Source organism: Lutra lutra, chromosome 1 (genome assembly GCF_902655055.1).
Source record: "Lutra lutra chromosome 1, mLutLut1.2, whole genome shotgun sequence".
NCBI classification, from domain to species: domain Eukaryota; kingdom Metazoa; phylum Chordata; class Mammalia; order Carnivora; family Mustelidae; genus Lutra; species Lutra lutra.
The window spans coordinates 68,333,330-68,355,309 of NC_062278.1; the positions used below are offsets into that span (position 1 = coordinate 68,333,330).

General features: G+C 33.2%; 1 protein-coding gene across 5 annotated transcripts in view; it reads left to right on the forward strand.

The window, feature by feature from the left end:
* The window catches only part of STXBP5L (syntaxin binding protein 5L), a 411,169-nt gene that overhangs the window by 318,804 nt on the left and 70,385 nt on the right, over window positions 1-21,980 (forward strand). For 3 of the 5 annotated variants that reach the window (XM_047726199.1, XM_047726189.1, XM_047726209.1), the window contains 2 exons: window positions 6,248-6,313; window positions 12,714-12,806. In XM_047726199.1, the coding sequence (XP_047582155.1) occupies window positions 6,248-6,313; window positions 12,714-12,806 (159 nt within the window). The remainder of the gene's footprint in view (window positions 1-6,247; window positions 6,314-12,713; window positions 12,807-21,980) is intronic. The other 2 variants (XM_047726217.1, XM_047726226.1) reach the window with 1 other exon arrangement.

Genomic DNA, 21,980 nt, shown 5'->3' on the forward strand with positions numbered 1-21,980 from the left:
CATGCCAGAAAAGTAAATCTGGGAAGGCCAGAGTTACCATACCTGCCCAGAATCCAGACTTGTGGCTCAGAGGTTTTGCCCAGAGGAAAAGGCAGTCTATAAGACAGAGAACTCTGAAGCTCTCCCCAAAGAAACTAGCTTTATTGAAAAACAATTTGGGGAAGTTCAAGCCTAAGGATGCTTCAAAACCAATAACGTATTTGGTGGAAATCAAATAAGACGCTGGTAGCACTTCTTAATTAAGAGTAACCAGCTAGACCATAGGTGAGCTGCTCACCCATGAGAACAAAGAGACAACTAATACCCCTCCTGAGATATGAACAAACCTTGAAGACTGGCTTCATATATGGCCTCTGCCTAAATTGGATTAGAATATTGAGTAATATATATATCCTGGGGCATTGTCAAAAACAATAAAACATTCACCTGGCTGTGACTGTGATATTTGATAGCTGGATTTGGTATCAACAGAGAGACCAGGGAAAGAGACGAGGAGACCACTTTTAAAACTATTGCCATCCCAGGGTGACTGTATACACACTGAAGTTTATGCCCTCTGATAAGCAACATCAAAGTCTTCACAATGAAGGGAAATAAACTTCACTAAAATAGTCTAGCCCAGTCATTAAACAAGCAAACAAACAAAAAAACCTAGGGGGACGGGGGGCATCAGTAATCAATATCCAGAATTACTGTACTGTAAAATGTCTAGTTATCAACAAAATATTATAAGACATGCAATGAAACAGGAAAGTGTGACTCATTTACCAGAAAAACAAGACAACAGAAATTGCCTCTAAGAGGGCCCAGATGTTGGATTTAATCTCATAGCAGCCATGAAAAATTTTTAAGGAGCCAAAGACACCATGCTTAAAGAAGGGAAACTATGATGATAATGTCTCATCAAATAGAGAATATCAACAAAGAGACCAAAGTTAGAAAAAGAAGCAAACAGAACTATCTTACACCATTCACAAGAATTAACTCAAAGTGGATTTAAGAGTGGAACATAAGATACAAAAACATAAAAATACTAGAACAAAATGTAGCCAGTACATTCCTTGACTCGGTGTTGGCAATAATTTTTTGGATTTGACACCAAAAGCAAAGGTAACAAAAACAAAAGTAAGTAGGACAGTATCAAACTAAAAAGCTTCTGCAGACCAAAGGAAAACATAAACAAAACGAAAAGGCAATCCATTAAATGGGAGAAAATATTTAAATATCATATATCTGATAAAGGGTTAATATCCAAAATATATAAGGAATTTATGCCACTCAATGGCAAGAAAAAAAAAGAAAATTCCAAGTAAAAAATGAGCAGACGATCTGAGCAGATTTTTTTTCCAAAAAAGACAAGCAGATAGCCTACAGGTACATGAAAAGGTGCTCAGCATCACTAATCATCAGAGAAATGCAAATCAAAACCAAAATGAGATATCATCTGACACTTGTTAGAATGGACATCACTAGGGGCACCTGGGTGGCTCAGTGGGTTAAGCCTCTGCCTTCAGCTCAGGTCATAATCTCAGGGTCCTGGGATCAAGTCCCGCATCAGGCTCTCTGCTCAGCAGGGAGCCTGCTTCTCCACCTACCCCTCCTCTCTGCCTGCCTCTCTGCCTACTTGTGATCCCTGTCAAATAAATAAATAAAATCTTTAAAAAAAAAAAAGAAAGAATGGCTATCACTAAAAAGACAAGAAATAGCAAGTGTTGGCAAGGATGTAGAGATAAGGAAACCTTTGTGCACTGATGGTAGGAATGTAAATTGGTATAGCCATTCTGAAAAACAATATGGAGTTTCCTCAAAAATTAGAAATAGAACTACCATATGATCCAGCAATTTCTCTTCTGGGTGTCTATGCAAAGAAATCAAAACTTAATTGAAAAAGATAAATGCCACCCCCATGTTCACTGCAACATTATTTACAATAACCAAGATATGGAAACAACCTAAGTGTCCATCAGTGGATGAACGAGTAAAGAAAATACAGTTGAGTTACACACATACACACACACACACACACACACACACACACACAATGGATTATTATTCAGCCATAAAAAAGAAGGAAATCTTGCCATTTGCAACAACATGGATGGACCTTGAGAGCTAAGTGAAAAAAGACAAAAATACCATATGATATCACTTATATGCGGAATCTAAAAAAGAATAAAGAACAACAAAAATGAGTACAAAAATACAGAGGACAGACTGGTGGTTTCCAAAGGCAGAGAGTGGAAGGTGGGTGAAATGAGTGAATGGGGTCAAAGGAAAAAAAGAACCAAGTACAATATGTGGAAAGAAAAATTCACTAGAGGGACTCAACAGTCAACCCAAACTGGTAGAAACAGAATCAGCAACTGGTAGAATTGAAGGTAGACTGATAGAAACTGTGCATTCTAAAGAAGAGAAAAAAAATTTAGGGTAGCTTAAGTGCACCAACATGTCCATAATGAGTACTGGAAGGAGAAAGAGGAGAGAAGCAGAAAAATATTCAAAAAGATAGTGGCAGAAAACTTCCTAAATATGATGAAAACCATTAATGTATATGTCCAAAAACTCAGTGAACTTCAAATAGGATAAATATGAAGACATCCACACCCAGACACATCATAGTAAAAATGCTGAAAGACAGTAAGAAAATCTTGAAAGAACTGATAGAAAAATGACTTGTTACATATGGAGGAACTCCAGTAGGATTAACAGTTCATCAGAAAAAATGGAGGCCTGAAGCAGGAGGACAACATAATCAAAGTGCTCAAAGGAAAAAAACTAAAGCCAAGAATCTTATATTCAGCAAAATGATCTTTCAAAAATGTAGATGAAAAAATGATATGCTTTACAAGAAATACTAAAGAAAGTTTTCTCAGGCTGTAAGAAGGTAAACACTAGATAATAATTTGAATTCGCACAAAGGAAAAAAGTACGTTATTAAGGTAATTATGTAATTATAAATAGTGTAAATCCACATTTTTCATGTCTTAATTGATTTAAAGACTCATTTCTAAAATAATATGTATAAAATTGTATTGTTGGGCCTATAACATATAGAACTGTAATATATTTTTACATAACAGCACTAAGGAGGTAATGGGAGCAAAGCTGTATTTGAGTAAGCTGATGAAACCACCTGGATTGACCACAACAAATGAAGAGAGCTAGAAATGGTAAATTAGAAAGTTAATACACAAACTTTATAAATGTTTTGCTTTCTTCCTTCTCTCAGGTTTTATAAAAAACAAAGTTATATAAAGTAATTATAATTTGTTGGTTTTCTAACACATAGGGATATAATATGTATGCCACTATAATACACATATATGTGTATTATACATAATAGACATAAAAGGGAAAGAGAAAATAGAGCCAAAAAAGAGTAACATTTTTATATCCCCCTGGAATTAAGTTAATATACATCTGAAGTAGATTTTGGTCAATTAAGATGTATATGTTGTCTTAGAACCATTACAAAGAACTTCAAAAATATGGCAGAATTATTAAACGAATAAATTGCACCAGAAGATACTTACTTAATGCCAAAGATAGCAATAAAGGAAGATTAGAGGAACAAAAAAGACATGAGACATACAGAAAGCCTAAAGTAAAATGACAGATGTAATCCAACTATATCAATTACAACATTAAATATGGATAGATTTAACAATCTAATCAGAAGATAAAGATTGTTGGACTAGATTTTTTTTTAATGAAGATTTAACTCTATGCTGTCTGAACATAAAGCATAAAGATACAAATAGGTTGAAAGTAAAAGGATAGAAAAAGATCATGCAAACAGCAAACATAAAAAAGCTGTAGTTAATATCAGGCAAAACAGATTTTAAAGCAAAAAAAGATGTTACTAGAAATAGAGACATCTAAAATGGAAAAATGGTCAATCCATCAAGACTTAACAATTATCAACATCAATGCATCTAACAACAGAACTAAGATGTACATGAAGCAATACTTGACAGGATTAAAGGGAGAAAGACAATTAGAAATTTTAATACTCCACTTTGAATAATGATACAAGAACTAGGTAGAAGACCAAAAAGAAAATAGAAGGCTTGAAAAATCCCATGATCAAAATCTCTATACTGAAATCTGCAAACTGGTACAGAAAAAAAATTTAAGACCATTCAAATGAAGAGAGAACACCATGTTTATGGGTTGGGAGACTGACTATTTTTTAAAAGTTTACTCCGCCAAAATTATCTATGGATTTATTACAGTCCAACAAAATATTGGCATATCTTTTTGTAGAAATTAACAAACTGATTTTAAACTTTTTTAGAAATGCAAAGAATCGGCAGCACCTGGGTGGCTCAGTCGGTTAAGTGGCTGCCTTCTGCTCAGGTCATGATCCCAGGGTCCTGGGATCAAGCCCTGCATGGGACTCCTTGCTCAGCAGAGCCTGCTTCTCTCTCTCCTTCTGCCTGCTGCTCTGCCTACTTGTCCTCTCTCTCTATCTCTCTGTCAAATAAATAAAATTTTTTTTAAAAATGCAAAGAATCTAAAATAATTAAAAAGCTCTTGGAAAATAACAAAGTTGGAGGATTTTACTACTTGACTTCAAGATGTACTATAAATGTACATTAATTAGTGTGGTAGTAAAAAAAAAAAAATAGACAAATAGACCAATGACTACACAGTGAAAGTCCAGAAAGAAACCTACACTTATGTAGCCAATTTATTTTTTATTAAGACACTAATAAAAATCAACGAAGGAAGGAAAATCTTTTTAACAAATAATGATGCAAAAAACTGGACAAACATATGGGGGAAATGGACCTTAATCTCTTTACACCACAATCAAAATTAATTTGAGGTGAAAAATAGTCCTAAAAATGAAAGCTGAATATTAAAAAGCTTCTTGCAGAAAACAACAACATCTTCATGACCATGGAGTAGGCAAAGATTACTCATATAGGAATTTTGAAAAAAATGATAAATTTTCCTTTAAGGAAACTAATCTTCTCATCATCAAAAGATTTCATTTTCATTAAGAAAATGACAAGATAAGTCTCCTATGGGAAGAAAATATTCACAATACCTACTTCTAACAAAAGACTCTTAAATATATAAAGAATTCTATTCAGGCTTTGGCATTAACTTAGTTCTGTAACCTTAAATATTTAAAATCTTCGAACTGACAGTTTCTTACCTGTAAAACATAAGAGTTGGGCTAGAGTACCACAGCAGACTTTTTCTAAAATTCTATGATTTTTTTGAACCCACAGGAAGTTAATTCATACAAATTACATAAAGGGTGGTGGCAAGGAATATGAACAAAGATAGTTTTGGTAATTAACAATAGCCCTTAAGTACTTCTGGGTATGGAAATTTATATTAAAGTAGAAACTCTGAATATTTATTTACAAGGAAAAAGTATACAAGAATCTCCTACAAGGATAGGAAAACCATAATTAAGGATATTTTATGAATGTCATAGTAATGAGAATATAAAATGTTTATTAACCTATTGTGCCTATCCTTGTATTTGTCAGTAGATACTTGGGTATGTCAGTACAGTGACATAATAGAACATTTTAAAAAGAGAAAAATATAGTGCTTATTTTAAGAAGGAATTTGATACCATCAAACAAATCACTTAATATGTACTACACAATACTACCTTTTTTTAAAAAATTAACATATAATCTATTATTAGCCCCAGGGGTACAGGTCTGTGAATTGTCAGGCTTACACACTTCACAGCACTCACCATAGCACATACCCTCCCCAATGTCCATAACCCAACCACCCTCTCCCTACCTCTCTGCCCACTGCAACCCACAATACTACCTTTTTATAACTAAATATAATATTTAAAGTTTGTAGCATACCTTTCATGTTCTTTATAAAAGCCAGTAAGTGTTTCTCTTGAAAGCAGAAAATTTGATTAGGCCTTTTTAAAACCCATTATAAATTGTATAATTTTTGGTCTATTTTCAGGTGAAACTTAGGTTATTTATTAAAGTAATGATTTCATATAAGAAAATAAAAAAGATTTTACAGTTCTCTAACATTATGTTCGATTATTTTTTTGCATCTCTATTAGTTATTGCTCCTTATTGTTTCTGATATCACTTGTTGAAACAAATTATCAGAACCCTTGTCATAACATGAGACTACAAAAGTAGTTTTCACAGGGGGAAGAAAAACCTTTCTAAATTTTCAGGAATAGGAATTACCTACAAAGTGTTAGCAAAATTCATCTCATTTATTATCATTTCATTTTCAGGTTTAACTGAGCTAAATGACAGTCCAGTTTCCCTGGAACTTGAGCGCTGCAAGTCTCCCACTTCAGGTAAACATGAATGGTAACTTTCAGTCTTCTGGTAATTCACTGCAGTAATCTACTGCTTTATTTTCATAATTCTTACTATGTGAAATTCATAATTTTAGTCATTGTAATGTAGTTCTGAAATTTAATCATAAACAAATTTGCTTCCAAAATCAATTAGAAATAAATGTCTTTAAAAATATTTTTGGCCTTCCAAATAATTAAGACCAGAGGTATGAATGTAGTACTTCTAAAGACATTTTAAAGGAAGGTTTTTTACAGATAAATAATGTGAAGTAAAAATTGGTAATGATACACAGAAACTCTTTCCTCTTATAGCTAGAGTTGAATTAAGTGGGAAATAAATACTGTAGGTGCAGAGAATATGATACCATTGGACCTTGGTTCATACCTCTGGATCACAGTTTAAAAACATGTATATTCATTGAAAAAAAAAAAGAAAAAATGATAACATGCTGGAACTAAGCATCAAGATAAAACATGAGCCCACTAAAATATATAAAAAATGTGAGTATAAATATCCTAGGAATAAGTCTTTAAGGTATGAAAAAAATGTTAGTAGTAGAAATTGTAGGGGGGTAGGATTATGAACAATTAGCTTATTTTTTAAAATTTATTTATCTGATTTTTCTCTAATGCATATATAGTAACATGTAAATTTTTAAGCACCAAAAATATTAGGTATATCTGTGATAATGAGCTACAGATATGTTTTCATAGAGTATTGAAAATTGTTTTTTTATTTTAACTTCACACAAATGTATAAAACTTTAATACTTTAAAAAGGAATTAATTTTAACTTTTATAAATTCATTTAGAACTGTGACATTTCTTCAGTTTTCTGTCTTAGGAGTTGTTGGTTGTTTATCCTTATTCTTCAGGAATGTAGGCTAAGTAGAATCTAGTTGTGTCCATGAAAATTTTTGTTTTAATCGTATCTATTTAATCTTTATTTTACTGCTTTTATTTTAAACATGATCTCATACATTACCCTTTCTTTTGTATTTCTATTGGCACCATCCTAACATAGGCATTTATTATTCCACATTTAGAGTATTACAAAAATGTTCAACAGATGTCTCTGCTATCCATCTCTCACTCTTATAATTCATTTTGCAATCATGTAGCAAAATTAATCTGCTTAAAATATTACCTTGACATTTTCTCATGCTCAATCTAAGATTTGATTCAATTTTCTACATCATTTAAATAACTTCACTTTAAATTATCATCCATAATTCGAATTTTAATAGTAATATAGGGTTCAAATGTCAAAGAGAAATGGAATTTAAATTCTCCCTCCCATTCATCCTCATACATTGTCTCTATCCTTTTGAAAAATAAAGTTATTTTCTTATTTATCCTTTTAGTTTGTGTTTGTAAACAAATAAAAAAGACAAACATTCTTTTTTACTTCCTGTTTTACACACAAGTAATATATGCATTTCACTATACTTTGCTTATTTCAGTTTACTATGTATCTTGTCTTTCCATTTGATTACATAAAGTAATCATTATACTTGTATGATATTTAATTGCAGGCATGTACTATAATTTATATAGTCATTTCACCAATTGAAGGACACTTATTTCACTATCAAATTTATGTCATGCCAAACAATGCTGCTATGACTAATCTTGGTACATTCTTCATTTTAAATGTGTACAGGTATAAGATAAATTCCTAAATTTGGAGCTGCTGAGTCAAAGGGTATATGTCTGTCTAACCTTTATAAATTCTTCCAATTTTCTCTCCCTCTATTAATAACATCAATAAACCAATGTTTATTGGTTATCATTTTTTTTAATTTTGTAAGTCTGTTAGGGAAAAAAGGATTTGTCAATGTAGTTTCAATTTATCTCTCACATTGAGTGATATTGAATACCTTTTCAATTGTTTAAGAACTCATTAAATATTTTTTTTTCTGTAAATCATCTATTCATACAAATTACCCATGATCTAGAGGGTTGTTTTCCCCTTTCTTATCAATTTGTAATTTTACAAATTAAAATTAACCTTTTATGACATGAGATCCAAATATTTTTCTTAACTTTGCTTGTGTTATCTCTTATAAGTTTTTTGCATTCAGACATTTCTTTTAAGGATTTTCTTTATGCCCAACAATTTAAATACTATTGGAGTTAACTATATCTTATTTTTTTTTCTTTTTTACAAACCCTTGTGTCGAGGGCTGACTTTCAATAGATCGCAGCAAGGGAGCTGCTCTGCTACGTACGAAACCCTGACCCAGAAGCAGGTCGTCTACGAATGGTTTAGCACCAGGGAGTTAACTATATCTTAAAATTTTGGTAGAATTTTCCCATCAAGTCATTTAACCTTTATAATTAGTTATTTTGTATGTTCATATTATCTGTAAAGAAAACTTTTCATTAAAAAAGTTACATTATGGAAATTTTCTAACAATGTTCAATGTAACATATGCAAAGATCGTGGTTCTATCTTTCTTTTAGGCTAGTTAATAGTCAATCTATTTTTCTGGGTTGGTTTTTTTTTTTTTAAACCTAAACACAAGGTTTTTTGGTTGTGTTTTGTTTGTTTTTTTCTTATTATTTATTTTCTTATTCTTATTCTTATTCTTATTATTATTTCTTTTCAGTGTTCCAGAATTCATTGTTTATGCACCACACCCAGTGCTCCACGCAATACGTGCCCTTCATAGTACCCACCACCAGGCTCATCCAAGCTCCCCCCGCCCCAAACCCTGTTTGTTTCTCAGAGTCCACTGTCTCTCATGGTTTGTAAATGCAAGTTTTACTGGGTTTGGGGGTTTTAACTTAACTTCTGCTTTTAATTAGTTCCATCCTCTGCTTCCCTTTATTTTTCATTTAATAGATGCTTAATTCCTTTATTTCTCTTGCTTTATTTCTCTTGCTTTTTTTACTTGGAATTTTTTTGTGTATCTTGGTCTTACCTCAGTGGGAGTAAACTTTTTAAACTGAGGTACAATATGGAATGTCTCTAGAACCTCAGAAATCTCCCTCATGCCTCTCAGCCACTTATTCCTACAAAGGTACCTACTATTTTGACTTTTAACTATAGATCTGTTTTTGTGGGGTTTAGATTCTCATATCAATGAAAACATGCATTATTTACTTCTTTTGTTTCTTGCTAATTTTGCTCAGCCTTATCTATATGATATTCAGTTACATTGGTGAATGATTTGTATTGCTGTGTGATATTCCTTTGTATGTATATCTGTGCATTTTATTGTTGCTGCACATTTAGGTGGTTTATAGTTTGAGGCTATTTTAAGAAAAGCTGTTATGACCAATCTTGTAAAATGTTTAATGAAATATAAACTCATTTTTGTTTCACATGTATCTGGGAGTGAATTTAGGGGGTCCAAAGGTATGTCTATATTTAACTTCAGTAAATACAACCGAGTTTTTCAAAATGGTTGCACCAATTTTACTTCCATTAGCAGTGCATGAAAGCTTTACTTGTTCCACATACATCTTTTCTCTCAGTAAAATTTTTAGTTTTCTTTTTAGAGGTCTTATATACATTTCATTGGTGTTATTCCTTGGCATTTGGTGTTTTTAGATGCTGTCAATTAATTTTTTTTCTTATTGTTTGTGGCTGGAATATAATACAATTAATTTTTGTATATTGACCTCATATCCAGAAAACTTCATAAATCTGTAAATTCTTTTGGACTCTCTATCCAATTATACCCAGTATTAAAATGACAGTTCTGTTTCTTATTTCTAAAGGAAGAGTTTAACTAGGACCTCCAATACAATGTTGAATATATGTGGTGTTAGCAAACATCTCTTCTTTCTTCCCAATCTCAGGGATAAGGCAGTATCAGAACTAATTATGATAATTATTGTAGGTTTTTATTAGACATCTTGCTTTTGGCCTTCTGCTTCTGATGTTTCTTTTTTTCATTAATGTTAGAGCAAATCTGGAAATATCAACACCACACTTCTTTTGCAAGACAGAGTCAGGACTTCAGATGCAGTAAAGTAGATTGTTTCAAAGTAGGAAGGTTTCAACTACTTTGTTAAGTTACTTGGGCCAGAAATGATTGGCTGTGATAAGATTCACTTATCACTTCAGTGCCCTATTTGAAACTGGTTTGCTGGGCAGGGCCCAGTCTTCTTTAGTAGTAATCTTAGAATACAAATATTCATAAATGAGGAATGAGAGATTTCTTACTATGGATTTTAAGTCATAGATTTGTTAAAAATTAAAAGAAATTTGTCCTCATGGGAACAGTGCCATAAAAGTTTATTTTACCTTAAGAAAATTGGAAATGTTATTTGCATATTCCATTCATTTCCCATGAAAAAGAAAAATAATTGTATTGTATTAAGGGGTCTTTCTAAGCCCACGATGGAGAATGCACCCAAGGCTATACCTAGAATAGCACAACAACACATATACATAAAACTACATTCTGCAATCTCTTCCTATTGTAGGAATTACTGTACCTAGATTATCAGGAAAGGTATAGTTATGGTAAATGCAGATTTTTTAGCCCAACCTCATAAAACTAAAATGTAACTGAAAAAAAAGATTTTAACAGTAGTTTACAAAACTCATGAAGACTATGATCTCTAAAAGTCGAAAAGAATGAAGATATAAACAGTTAAAATGTTTAACTTATGAATGACAAAATCAATAATATATAATTAAGGGAAACTAGAATATATGTAATATACCTAACTTTTGGAAAAACTAAGAAAAGCAACCATGCCTCCTGATGTCTCCTTGATTCATACACTAAGAAACAGATCACTAGGTCTGATTAATAATGGCAATTATTATGTTTGTACCTGGGTGTATCTCCCCTTCTTCATGTATATATAGCATTTAAGAGCCAATACTATTCTTGCCTTCTCTTTATTTTTTTCTTAATGCAGTTTTTCTCAAATGTAAGCCTATATGAGAATCGAGTGAAGAGTTTGTTAAAACACAGAATGCTGACTGTCAGAGATTCTACTTCACCAAGTCTAGAGTAGGGCTTGAAATTTTGCATCTCTAGCAAGTTCCTACGTGATGCTTATGCTTCTGGTCTCTGGACCACTTGAGAATCATGGCTCTGTGAAAATGTTTTTTCAATACTTAACTCTCTCAGTATCTATTTTGTAATCTTAAACCTTCACCCCTTTAAAGTCTGATTAAAATGTTGAATTCAAATAGCTCAGCAAAAATGGTTGGTAATTAGGCAAGCCAGAGATCGATAATCATTTTATAACTCTGATTTCTGGCGTGGATCTCAAACTCCCCTTTAGCCCAATAAACTGCAAGTAAAAAGAGTGAAGTTTAAGACTATTAAACATTTATTTGAAAATAATGAGAGAAAACAGAGTAGGAATTGGGAGCTTAAAGAATTCCAGTGAACTAACCAGAAAGCTGATATTCTTAACTTCCAGGATAATATAACCATTTCATAATGTTTATTCATTTACCCAACTATTCAACAAGTAATTTCCAGTATCTGCAGCTATGTAGATATTATGTTATCTACTGAGAATAAACTAATGAACAAAAAAACATACTCTATGACAGATGGAATAGAGTCTATCTGAAGAAACCAACATTAAACTAATAATTTTACAAAGAGTTTTTTCTTAAAGCTATGTAACCCTTTTTTACTCACCATGTAAGGCTGTACAATTTGTATACTACATAAACATCCCAAAGGTATGAGTCTGAACTAATATTCAGCCCTAGCTCCACTTACCTGGAACAGAGCTGCAATCCCTAAAGGAAATAGGCCTTTTGTCTTTGGACAATGAATTGAAAATTAACCAAGACTTCAACTGTAGAGTTATATCTGTCCACAAGATGTACATTTTTCTAATTTTTCTTCCTTTAAGGTATGCCTTTAAAAATAATTTGCTCAAATGAACATTTTTTCTATCTAAGCTAGCAATAGGTTCTAGTACTGCTGTTATCTATATAGCCATCAATCCTCATAATTCTCACTGTCCACAATATACAACAGACTTACTATGCTATCAAGTTCAAGTGAAGACTAAGATGATAGGAATATGTATCTTTATTAAAATATGTTTATTTAAGTATCTTTAATAAAGATATCTTTATTAAAATATCATAGAGACTAACATCACAAAATACTAACAAAGAACTAACCAGCTCTGTTCTCAATCCTGGGTTAGAACTACATCTTATAGCCTAGCTTGAATGCTCCTTCTATATGGTTCTACATTTCTAGAACCCCACTCCATCTTTCAAAGAAGAAAGCTTCTTTCCTCCGAATAGTCCTCTGTTGGGGCAGTACGAAAATACTCAAAGGCACAAAGTAGAGACCCTTCCAAATAGTTATGAAATTCACCTCTAGAATAAAGCTTCTGGGTTCACTTGGGCTAAGAAAGTAAATGCCAATAGTCTTTTATTCCCTTCCTTTAGGACTTGCTACCAGAACTCCTGAGGCCACACCAGGCTTTTATAGGAATGAAATACCAGCTGTGAGACAGAGGAATCAAATACATCACTTGCCAGGTGAAAGTGAAAATCTCTTTTGAACGAACAAGGTTTTCATGTCTCTACAATTTTCTGGACTTCACAATTTGTATCAAAAGCTTTATTCTTATTTGTGCTGAAAATACAGGTCCCCCATGGTGAATGAAGACAAATTTCCCTGAATCAATTAAAACCACAGACACTGACTTCATAAGACATAAAACAGGAATTCCTAAGACATCTGTGATTTTGAAGTGTCCTATATAATTTTGATAGTGTTATCTTTCTACTTTAAGCCTGTATACTTTTATCAGACCTATACAAAAATATGGGGGGACCAACAGAGAACTTAGGGAAACTTAAGAGCCAAAAAATAGAGTGGTTTTGTAAAAATTCTACTAATTCTTCATTCTTCATAATATCGTTATATATTATCTAAGGTCACAGACTACTACGATGATCATGGAAACTCCACCAAAGAATTGCCTCAAAGAGGCAATGTTCTCTCAGAAATAGAGAACAGAAAGGAAGGTCTTATAATCTATTTCATGCATAGCCATTGAATATTTGATGCTGTTCAGAGGGACCAAATCAAAATCAAACACAGGTTGTATAGCTCCCTTAAATTAGGCATTCATTACAAAATGGTTGTGACCAGATTTGCAACTTTAAGAATAATTTACCAATGTTCTAGATCCCAAATAAAGTCAGTAACCAGGAAACTTAAAAATAATTGTAATCCACAGTTTTCCAAATGCTAGTTTCTTTTATTCTTGTGTAATAGAACACCCCTGTGATAGGTCTTTTTCTGAGGAGAAAAGTGATGCTCAGAGTATTAATAAGTAGAGCTAGAATTTCAACTTGGTTACATTTGGTTGTAAAACCTATGCTTTTTCCTGGATTTCATTAATAAAAAAAGGAAAAAAATATAGGAATTGCAAAAAACTAATCACAGTTGAAATTAAAGGACAGCCAAGCAGTGACAAAGTTACTAAGTTACGAGGAGAATGTTTTAGCAAAGAAATTCAAAAGAATGTAAGAAATATACCTTACATGAAACATTAGAAATATAGTTTACCGGGACGCCTGGGTGGCTCAGTTGGTTAAGCAGCTGCCTTCGGCTCAGGTCATGATCCCAGCGTCCCGGGATCGAGTCCCACATCGGGCTCCTTGCTCATCGGGGAGCCTGCTTCTCCCTCTACCTCTGCCTGCCGTTCTGTCTGCCTGTGCTCACTCTCTCTCCCTCTCTCTCTCTGACAAGTAAATAGATAAAATCTTAAAAAAAAAAAAAAAGAAAAAAATATAGTTTACCATTTAAGTTCCAGGAAAAACTGGTTTCAAAAGTAGTTTTTAGTTTTTATAGTTCATAGAATCGCCAAAGGATCACATTTTGAATTTATTAAGCCTTGTTTGCTAAAAATTAAAATCAATGTTGGTATAGTACTTTAAAGTAAAGTGTTTTTCATGTGTATTATTTTACTCAATCCTATAGCAATCCTATAAGGTTAGCGTTGTTCTCCTTTTGGGAGGAGGAGAAATTATGACTAAGGAAAAATTTCATCATTTGCCCATGGTTACCCTGCTAATAAATGGCTTAGTCTGAATCAACGCAAATCTTCAGACTGCAAGGTCCTTTGATCCCAAGTTATTTGTCCTCCTATTATATATGCTTTAAAAAAAAAAGTGTGTTGAAGAACGTAGTAATCGCTGGGGGTTTATAATTCAAGGTACACAAGAACAGAAATAAAGTTTCATAATCATTTAACTCTTGTTCATACATCACTAATAAAAAGTCATTAATTCATTAACATTATCCAGATAGAAACATAGTACTATTTTAATATACCAAGAAAAGTGGAATCATGACCCTAAACATTTTTTTAAGCTGGGCAAATTCAAATAAAGATCCTTTGCCTGACTTTATCATCGTCACTTCATAACAGAAGGGTGGGGGAGGTGGTAATATGGAGGTATGTAGACCTTCCAGGGCTCTACCACGGTATGGCAACTCCAAATTGTGTGCGTGTACTATACCTATATACATATCGGGTGCTTTTGTTCTATAATAGTTTCTAACTTAGGGAAGATAGAGACGAATGAAATTCATTACTATGTTCCAACTAGTCAGTAAATGAATCAATACATAGATAAACTTTACAAGCATTTTAATCTAAACTTTTAATTTAGTATTAGATTTATTTATTTTGCAGAAGACATCTAGGCCTACACACATGGTATCTGCTATATCATATATAACATACATATTGTACTCCTTACTGGAAAGGGCATAGATTTGGAGTCAGAAATTTGAACTTACCTGCCATTCCTACCATTATAACTCTAGCCAAGTTTCTCAACCTTAATGGTATACTAATTCCAGAACACAGATTCTCAATAATATATAGTAGTGGTTATTATAAAAATAATAATGGACATCCATGGCCTAAAGAGACTGAATTTGATCTCCTTGACCATTCTAAATTTCTAATACTAGTTGTAGTTTAGCCATAACAAAGTAAAAATCCTTCAATGGAAATCAAAAAGTCAATCCAGTTGTTTCTAACCAAGAAAGAACTAATCAAAAACTTTGAATTAGAAGCTTTTAGCCTACCTCTTTATGTTATTTCCCATTAAGGTAGTAAGCCATATTCAGAATGAATCAGGGTTTGTTGTGTTCCTAAAATTTTGATTCAAATGTGGCACCAATGACTTGAGGAGGTTTTTTTTATATGTTATTTTTTAAAATAATTTTACTTAAATTCAAGTTAGCATATAGTATAATATTAGTTTCAGGTGTACAATATAGTGATTCAACACTTCCATGCAACACTCCATGCTCATCACAAGTACACTCCTTAATCCCCATCACCTATATAACCCGTTCCCCCACTCATCTCCCTTCTGATAACCATCAGTTTGTTCTCTATTATTCTGATAGTTGTTTGAAGCCAATACAACATCCCTCAGATGAACTAGGTTGTACTTTCCTTTGACTTTGACTTGAATTAAGAGTTAGGAAAAAAGCAAATGAATATACAAGTGATTGAAGGATCTGATGCACTGAATATACATGACCCCTAAGCAAAATACTGTTGAAATGCCTGAAGTTCTGTTCATATTTAGGGCTTAACGTATGACCTCATTCTGGCATAAGCTATGCTAAGCCACCAGACTACCTTGCCTCATTGCTGTAACTGAACCTGAATTTGGAGGCAGAAAATCTAGAATAGAGATAAATAATCTTGCAAAGGTTTATGATCTGGTGCTGTCATAGGGCTTGGCCATCACCTGACCTTTAAGCCTGAATTTATTAAATACTAATATGTTTCTTGCTATCAGCCAATTATTTCATTCATTTGCATCATCTTTGATCTCTTATACCATCCTACCTAATATTCTCTAGGTAAGTCAGAAGGTGATATTTGTGATTAGGTAAGTGATTAACCCTACCTGTGGGGATGCTTTCCTGTCAATTTTTCTAACTCAGTTTTATTGAGATATAATTTACATAGGATAAAATACACCTTTTTAGTGTATAATTATAAATTTCATGGGTTTTTTTAAAGAAACATACACCATTACATGTTAAAGTAACAAGGATTTCCTGACAATTTTCCCAGAATCTAACAGAACTAAAATCATAAGAAATCAAACTGTTTTAAGTCTACATTTTATGCAGCAATATTCCCTGCCCTGCAGCTAGATTACCTATAGCATTATTTTCTGCCTTGTAGTCTATGAGCCAAGACATGGAGTTTTTCAACATGTGAAGGATGAAAGATACTATTCTATATGATAATGCACATGATTTAAAGAGATTTGCATGGAAAATAAGCCCATGATGAATTAACGGTATGACACTACTATTGAAAAGATAGTGGACTCTTAGGAAGTCCTACTATGCAGAGCATACAAATAATAGTGTTATATATAATTGGAGACTTTCTCAGGTATTCAGTGTTTAATCAAAAGCACCAAATTTTGGGACGCCTGGGTGGCTCAGTTGTTTGGGCAGCTGCCTTTGGCTCAGGTCATGATCCCGGTGTCCTCGAATCGAGTCCCGCGTCGGGCTCCTTGCTCCACGGGGAGCCTGCTTCTCCCTCTGACTCTGCCTGCCACTCTGTCTGCCTGTGCTCGCTCTCTCTCTCTCTGACAAATAAATAAATAAAATCTTTAAAAAAAAAAAGCACCAAATTTTAAATAGGACATGTTGCCAAGATAGCTAATTTTTTGTATAGAATACCACAGAGTGACAATATTTTCTTATGAACTAGTAATGAATATAGCTAACATTAAATGCTATTAGATATCATACAATGCTAAATGCATTACACACATTCCTTTAATTTTGATGAGGCCCCTTTGAAGTAGGGACTATTATTACTCCCATTTTATAGAGAAAGGGGCACATACTCTTCCTGAGATTAAGTAACTACTTGCCCAGTATCACTCATCTGGCAAATGGTTGAGTCATAATGTGAATCCAGCTCCCTTGTGTTCTGGATCACTGGATTTTACTTCATCAAATACCAGAAAACCTGCCTTACAGAACAGCAAAAGTCTTTGTAGAAATTTACAGAGAGGAAAAAAAAAAAAAGGCATCTAACCTCTTCTAACAGGCGTTTTCCTGTCCTTATAACTACCATGTTTCATTCAAAATTAGGAAATGTAAGATCAAAGTTATAATGAATTTTTTTTTACTTAAAGGAATCAAAAAAGTAACTTAACACAAATATATAATAATCAATTTTAAAAGCTTATCAAAATATTAGCTATATCTATCTGTAATTGTATCTACATCTAATTTAACAACTGTGGAAAATATGGTCTCTAATGTGAAAAATCTGAGATGCATCTCAGGAAATACTTCTTGTGGAAGGGTCTCTAGTGAAAGTCCCATTAAGTTAGTTAATATTCATAAAACCATAAAATGTTATTTCTCAAAATGTGATCTGCCAACCTCTTCGTATCAGTATCACCTACTTAAAAATTCTTGCTGATCTACTGAGAGTAACCTGGAGGTGGCCCCTAAGTCTCCATAGATGCTTTAAGATCTGGCATGTGAGAGCAAGAATCATTTACTCTATTGCTCCAGAGGTTAGAACTAGGGCAAATTATAAATGGTAAAGGAAAGTAGTTTGAGCTCACATAGAAGGAAACTTTGTAGTAATATAACAACCCCAAATTGGATTTTTTTATACCTTTATACTTTTCTATTGTAACTATTTAAACAGACAGAATATCAAGAATGTTGTAGGAGAAATAGTTCCATTGAATAAGGTATTGGAGTAAAAGACCTCTAAGATTCCTTTGAACCAAGATTCTCTTTTTTGTGCAATGTCCTGAGCCAGAGTGTAGTGAGAAGTTTCTGTTAACCATTTTCTCCCCTTCAGCTAAGTAATGACAGTGGTGTACATACTTTAGCTTAGAGAACAATAAAAATGAAGAAATTCAGAGAATGACATTCCCAGGGGCACATTGCAAAGGTTAATACGTATTGTTTCCATTCTATACATTTCCAAGACAACTTGCCATACTTCTCTTCCAACCCAAATTCCTCAAATATTCCTGTGTAACATATTTCTCTAACACTTAAACATACTTCTCTGTCTGCTTAGCCTTTTTCAGAGTAACTCCTACCTTTTGATTTTAATGTTTTTTCCAACATCTATTTAGAAACACTCATTGTACACCTACTCTGTGTCAGTACTTTATTGGGTATTGGGAATACAACCCCCACCTTTGGAGAACTCCGTTTCAGGATATTAATGAGGAGTAAAAAAAAAAAAATCAAGTATAATAAAATGTGTTAAGTGTAATAAAGGAAATGTACACAAGGGGCTATGAAGGTTAAGATAATGGCATCAGATGAAGCCTTGAGTTTGGAACTACATTCAGAAAGGAGGTGATTTTTGAGGAGTCTTGAAGGACAAGTAAGAGTTTACTAGTTATCTGGACACAGGAGCACTGCTCCCTTCCCTCCCCAAAAAAGTATACTAGTTGGACATGTGAGGAGACTCATTCTGTGCATGAATAATAGACATCTATTATTAACACTGTTATTAAAGTTCCCCAATTAATCCCACCACAAATCATTCCCTTTTCCTCCCTCAGTTATACAACTGAAGATGGGGTTTGTGAGGGGACCTCAGTTTTCAGGCTTTCTACAGAAAACCAAAAAGAGGTAACAAAATGGAAGAGGGGATCCAAAAAACTAGAGCAGATTTGGGAGCCAGAGTTAGTTAGATACTAGAATATAGGATATGAATTTCCCATCAAAAAGAATAGTGGGAAGTGGGAGGGCATGTGACATTATGATCTTTGTTATGTATCTGGGCTTACTGACCAATAGGCAGGAACTCTTTGCCCTCTTTTTGAAAACATCTTTTTAATCCATTTAAAAATAATACTATATAGATATGTTGAAATGCCATATTTTTTAAAGATTTATATATTTATATGAAAAAGAGAGAGAACAAGCAGGGAGAGGGGCTTAGGGAGAGGGAGAGAAAATCCACAGAATCCCCGCTGAACATGGGAGCCTGTCAGAGGGCTCAATTCCAGGATCCTGAGATCGTGAACTGAGTCAAAACCAAGAGTCTGCCACTTAACTGAGTCACCCAGGGGCCCCAAAATAGAAACAAAATAGAAACAAGATAAATTATGATAAAAATCCTTCCATTATTATTAGTTATTTAAAAAATTAGAGACTATTGTAAATACTGAACACACCCCAGCTCGTTCAGATTATCTGAACTGTGAGTTTACAAAATACATTTGCAACCTCTTATGAAGCATATGACATATATTTAGTTTGCCATATTTTGATATAAATAGCTTTCATTTATGCTAATTCTAAACCCAAATTACTAAAATTTGATTTCTTTGTTGTGCCTTAATCTTTTTTTTTTTTAAGATTTTTATTTATTTATTTGACAGACAGGGATCACAAGTAGGCAGAGAGGCAGGCAGAGAGAGAGGGAGAAGCAGGCTCCCTGCTGAGCAGAGAGTCCGATGTGGGGCTCGATCCCAGGACCCTGGGATCATGACCTGAGCCGAAGGCAGAGGCTTTAACCCACTGAGCCACCCAGGCGCCCTTTGTTGTGCCTTAATCTTAACAATTATTTTTAATGTCTCTTTATAGCAACACTTGCCTGTTGCTATTATTTTTTTTTTAAAGATTTTATTTATTTATTTGACAGAGAGAAATCACAAGTAAGCAGAGAGGCAGGCAGAGAGAGAGGAGGAAGCAGGCTCCCTGCTGAGCAGAAAGCCCGATGTAGGGCTCGAACCCAGGACCTGGGATCATGACCTGAGCCGAAGGCAGCGGCTTAACCCACTGAGCCACCCAGGCGCCCCTGTTGCTATTATTTTTATTAGAATGATAATACTTAGGTTTCCTTTTTCAAGTAGTTTAGCATGGAATATAGAAGTCAGCAAACCACAGTCCACAGGTCAAATCCAGCTTGCCATCTATCTTGGTATGATTTGTGAAATAAGAATGGGTTTTTAATTTTTTTTTTAAAGATTTTATTTATTTATTTGACAGAGAGAGATCACAAGTAGACAGAGAGGCAGGCAGAGAGAGAGAGAGAGAGGGAAGCAGGCTCCCTGCTGAGCAGAGAGCCCGACGCGGGCCTCGATCCCAGGACCCTGAGATCATGACCTGAGCCGAAGGCAGCGACTTAACCCACTGAGCCACCCAGGCGCCCGGGTTTTTAATTTTTAAATGGGGGAAAAAATCAAGAGATAATATGTTATGACCCATGAAAATATATTTAAGTTTATAATATATTTAGGTTTTCTAAAACCTGTTATAAAATGTATCCCAATCATATTCCAGTGGAAACATTAAAAATAGTATCAAGAATGTCATTTGGCAGATAAGATTAAGCTATGAGATTAAGCTACAAATTAATGAAGGGATTTTTTTCAAAGTAATATTACATAGCAAAATTCAGAAATTTGTGAGCCAGGTTTTCTGATTTTAAATTGAATATTCTTTCAACTCTGTCTTCTTCATCTTTATTTTAAAATAACTTTCCTATTTGTAAAGAAAAATCACTGATTAGAGGGTACAAATTAATTGATGATATGTTAGAGTCTTAAAGTATTGACGAAAAACATCTAACATGATTTCCCCTTATGCATTTCTATGATAACATGTATTCCAGTTAAATATTTTGAGATACACAATGTGAAATTTTTATTAAGGAAAGTTTTTAAATAAATTATAGGTGTTTTCTTGGTCTATTCAACATTGTCTGATAGCTTGATTTATAATATAATTCATTTTCAAATATTTTTTATTTTCAAGATCTTATGTACTGAGTTTAAGATTGTAATATTGAATACTAAAGTCATTTCATCTGCCATTGGCATGGTAAAGTTTCTTTAACTATATCATATACATCTATAATAGAATTTTCTATCAAAAATATGTTGAGAGTTTTATCATCAGTTTTTATACTTATCAGTTATTTATGAAATGAGCTCATACATTTGTTGCAATATTTCTTTACCTATTAGATTGATCTGAAATAGATTTTTGGTTCTTCCCAAATTAAAAAAATCACATCTTTTTTTTACCACATGTGAAAAAAAATATGCAGAGATATACTTAATTATTTACTGTAAGAATAATTGCTTTTCTCATGTTTCTGTTTACATATTAAATATTTACTACTGAATGATGACAAACTAATACCAGACAGTATTTCTGCTTCTATACATGTTCATTAAATATAATGCTCATCAGGATTTAATAATTATACTGTAAAACAAGTATTCCCCCACACTCCTCTTTAATTTTATATAATTAACAACTGCCTTTTTCCTTTTTCTGTTGTTTCAGTTAAAGGATCAAGAAAGTTAAGTGTGCCAACAGATCTTAAGGCTGATCTTGGTATGGTACGCCAACAATTATACGTTTTCTTATATATTCGTTTGGCTGAACATTTTTACCAACCAGTCCATGAATGAAAAATTTCCTAGATGGCAGTGTTTGATGGCTTTCCAAAAAGGCTTTCTTAAAAATCACCATACAGTTCTGTTGGCAGCATTCAACATTTCATTTGTTAACAATCATTTTATAAAATTATGTTTGATAAATCATTATACACCAAGATATATAATGTTTCATTTCTTTTTAGCATGAAAATGTTATTGAACATTGAATAATCATGCATATGGACCCTGTCCTTTGTGACTATA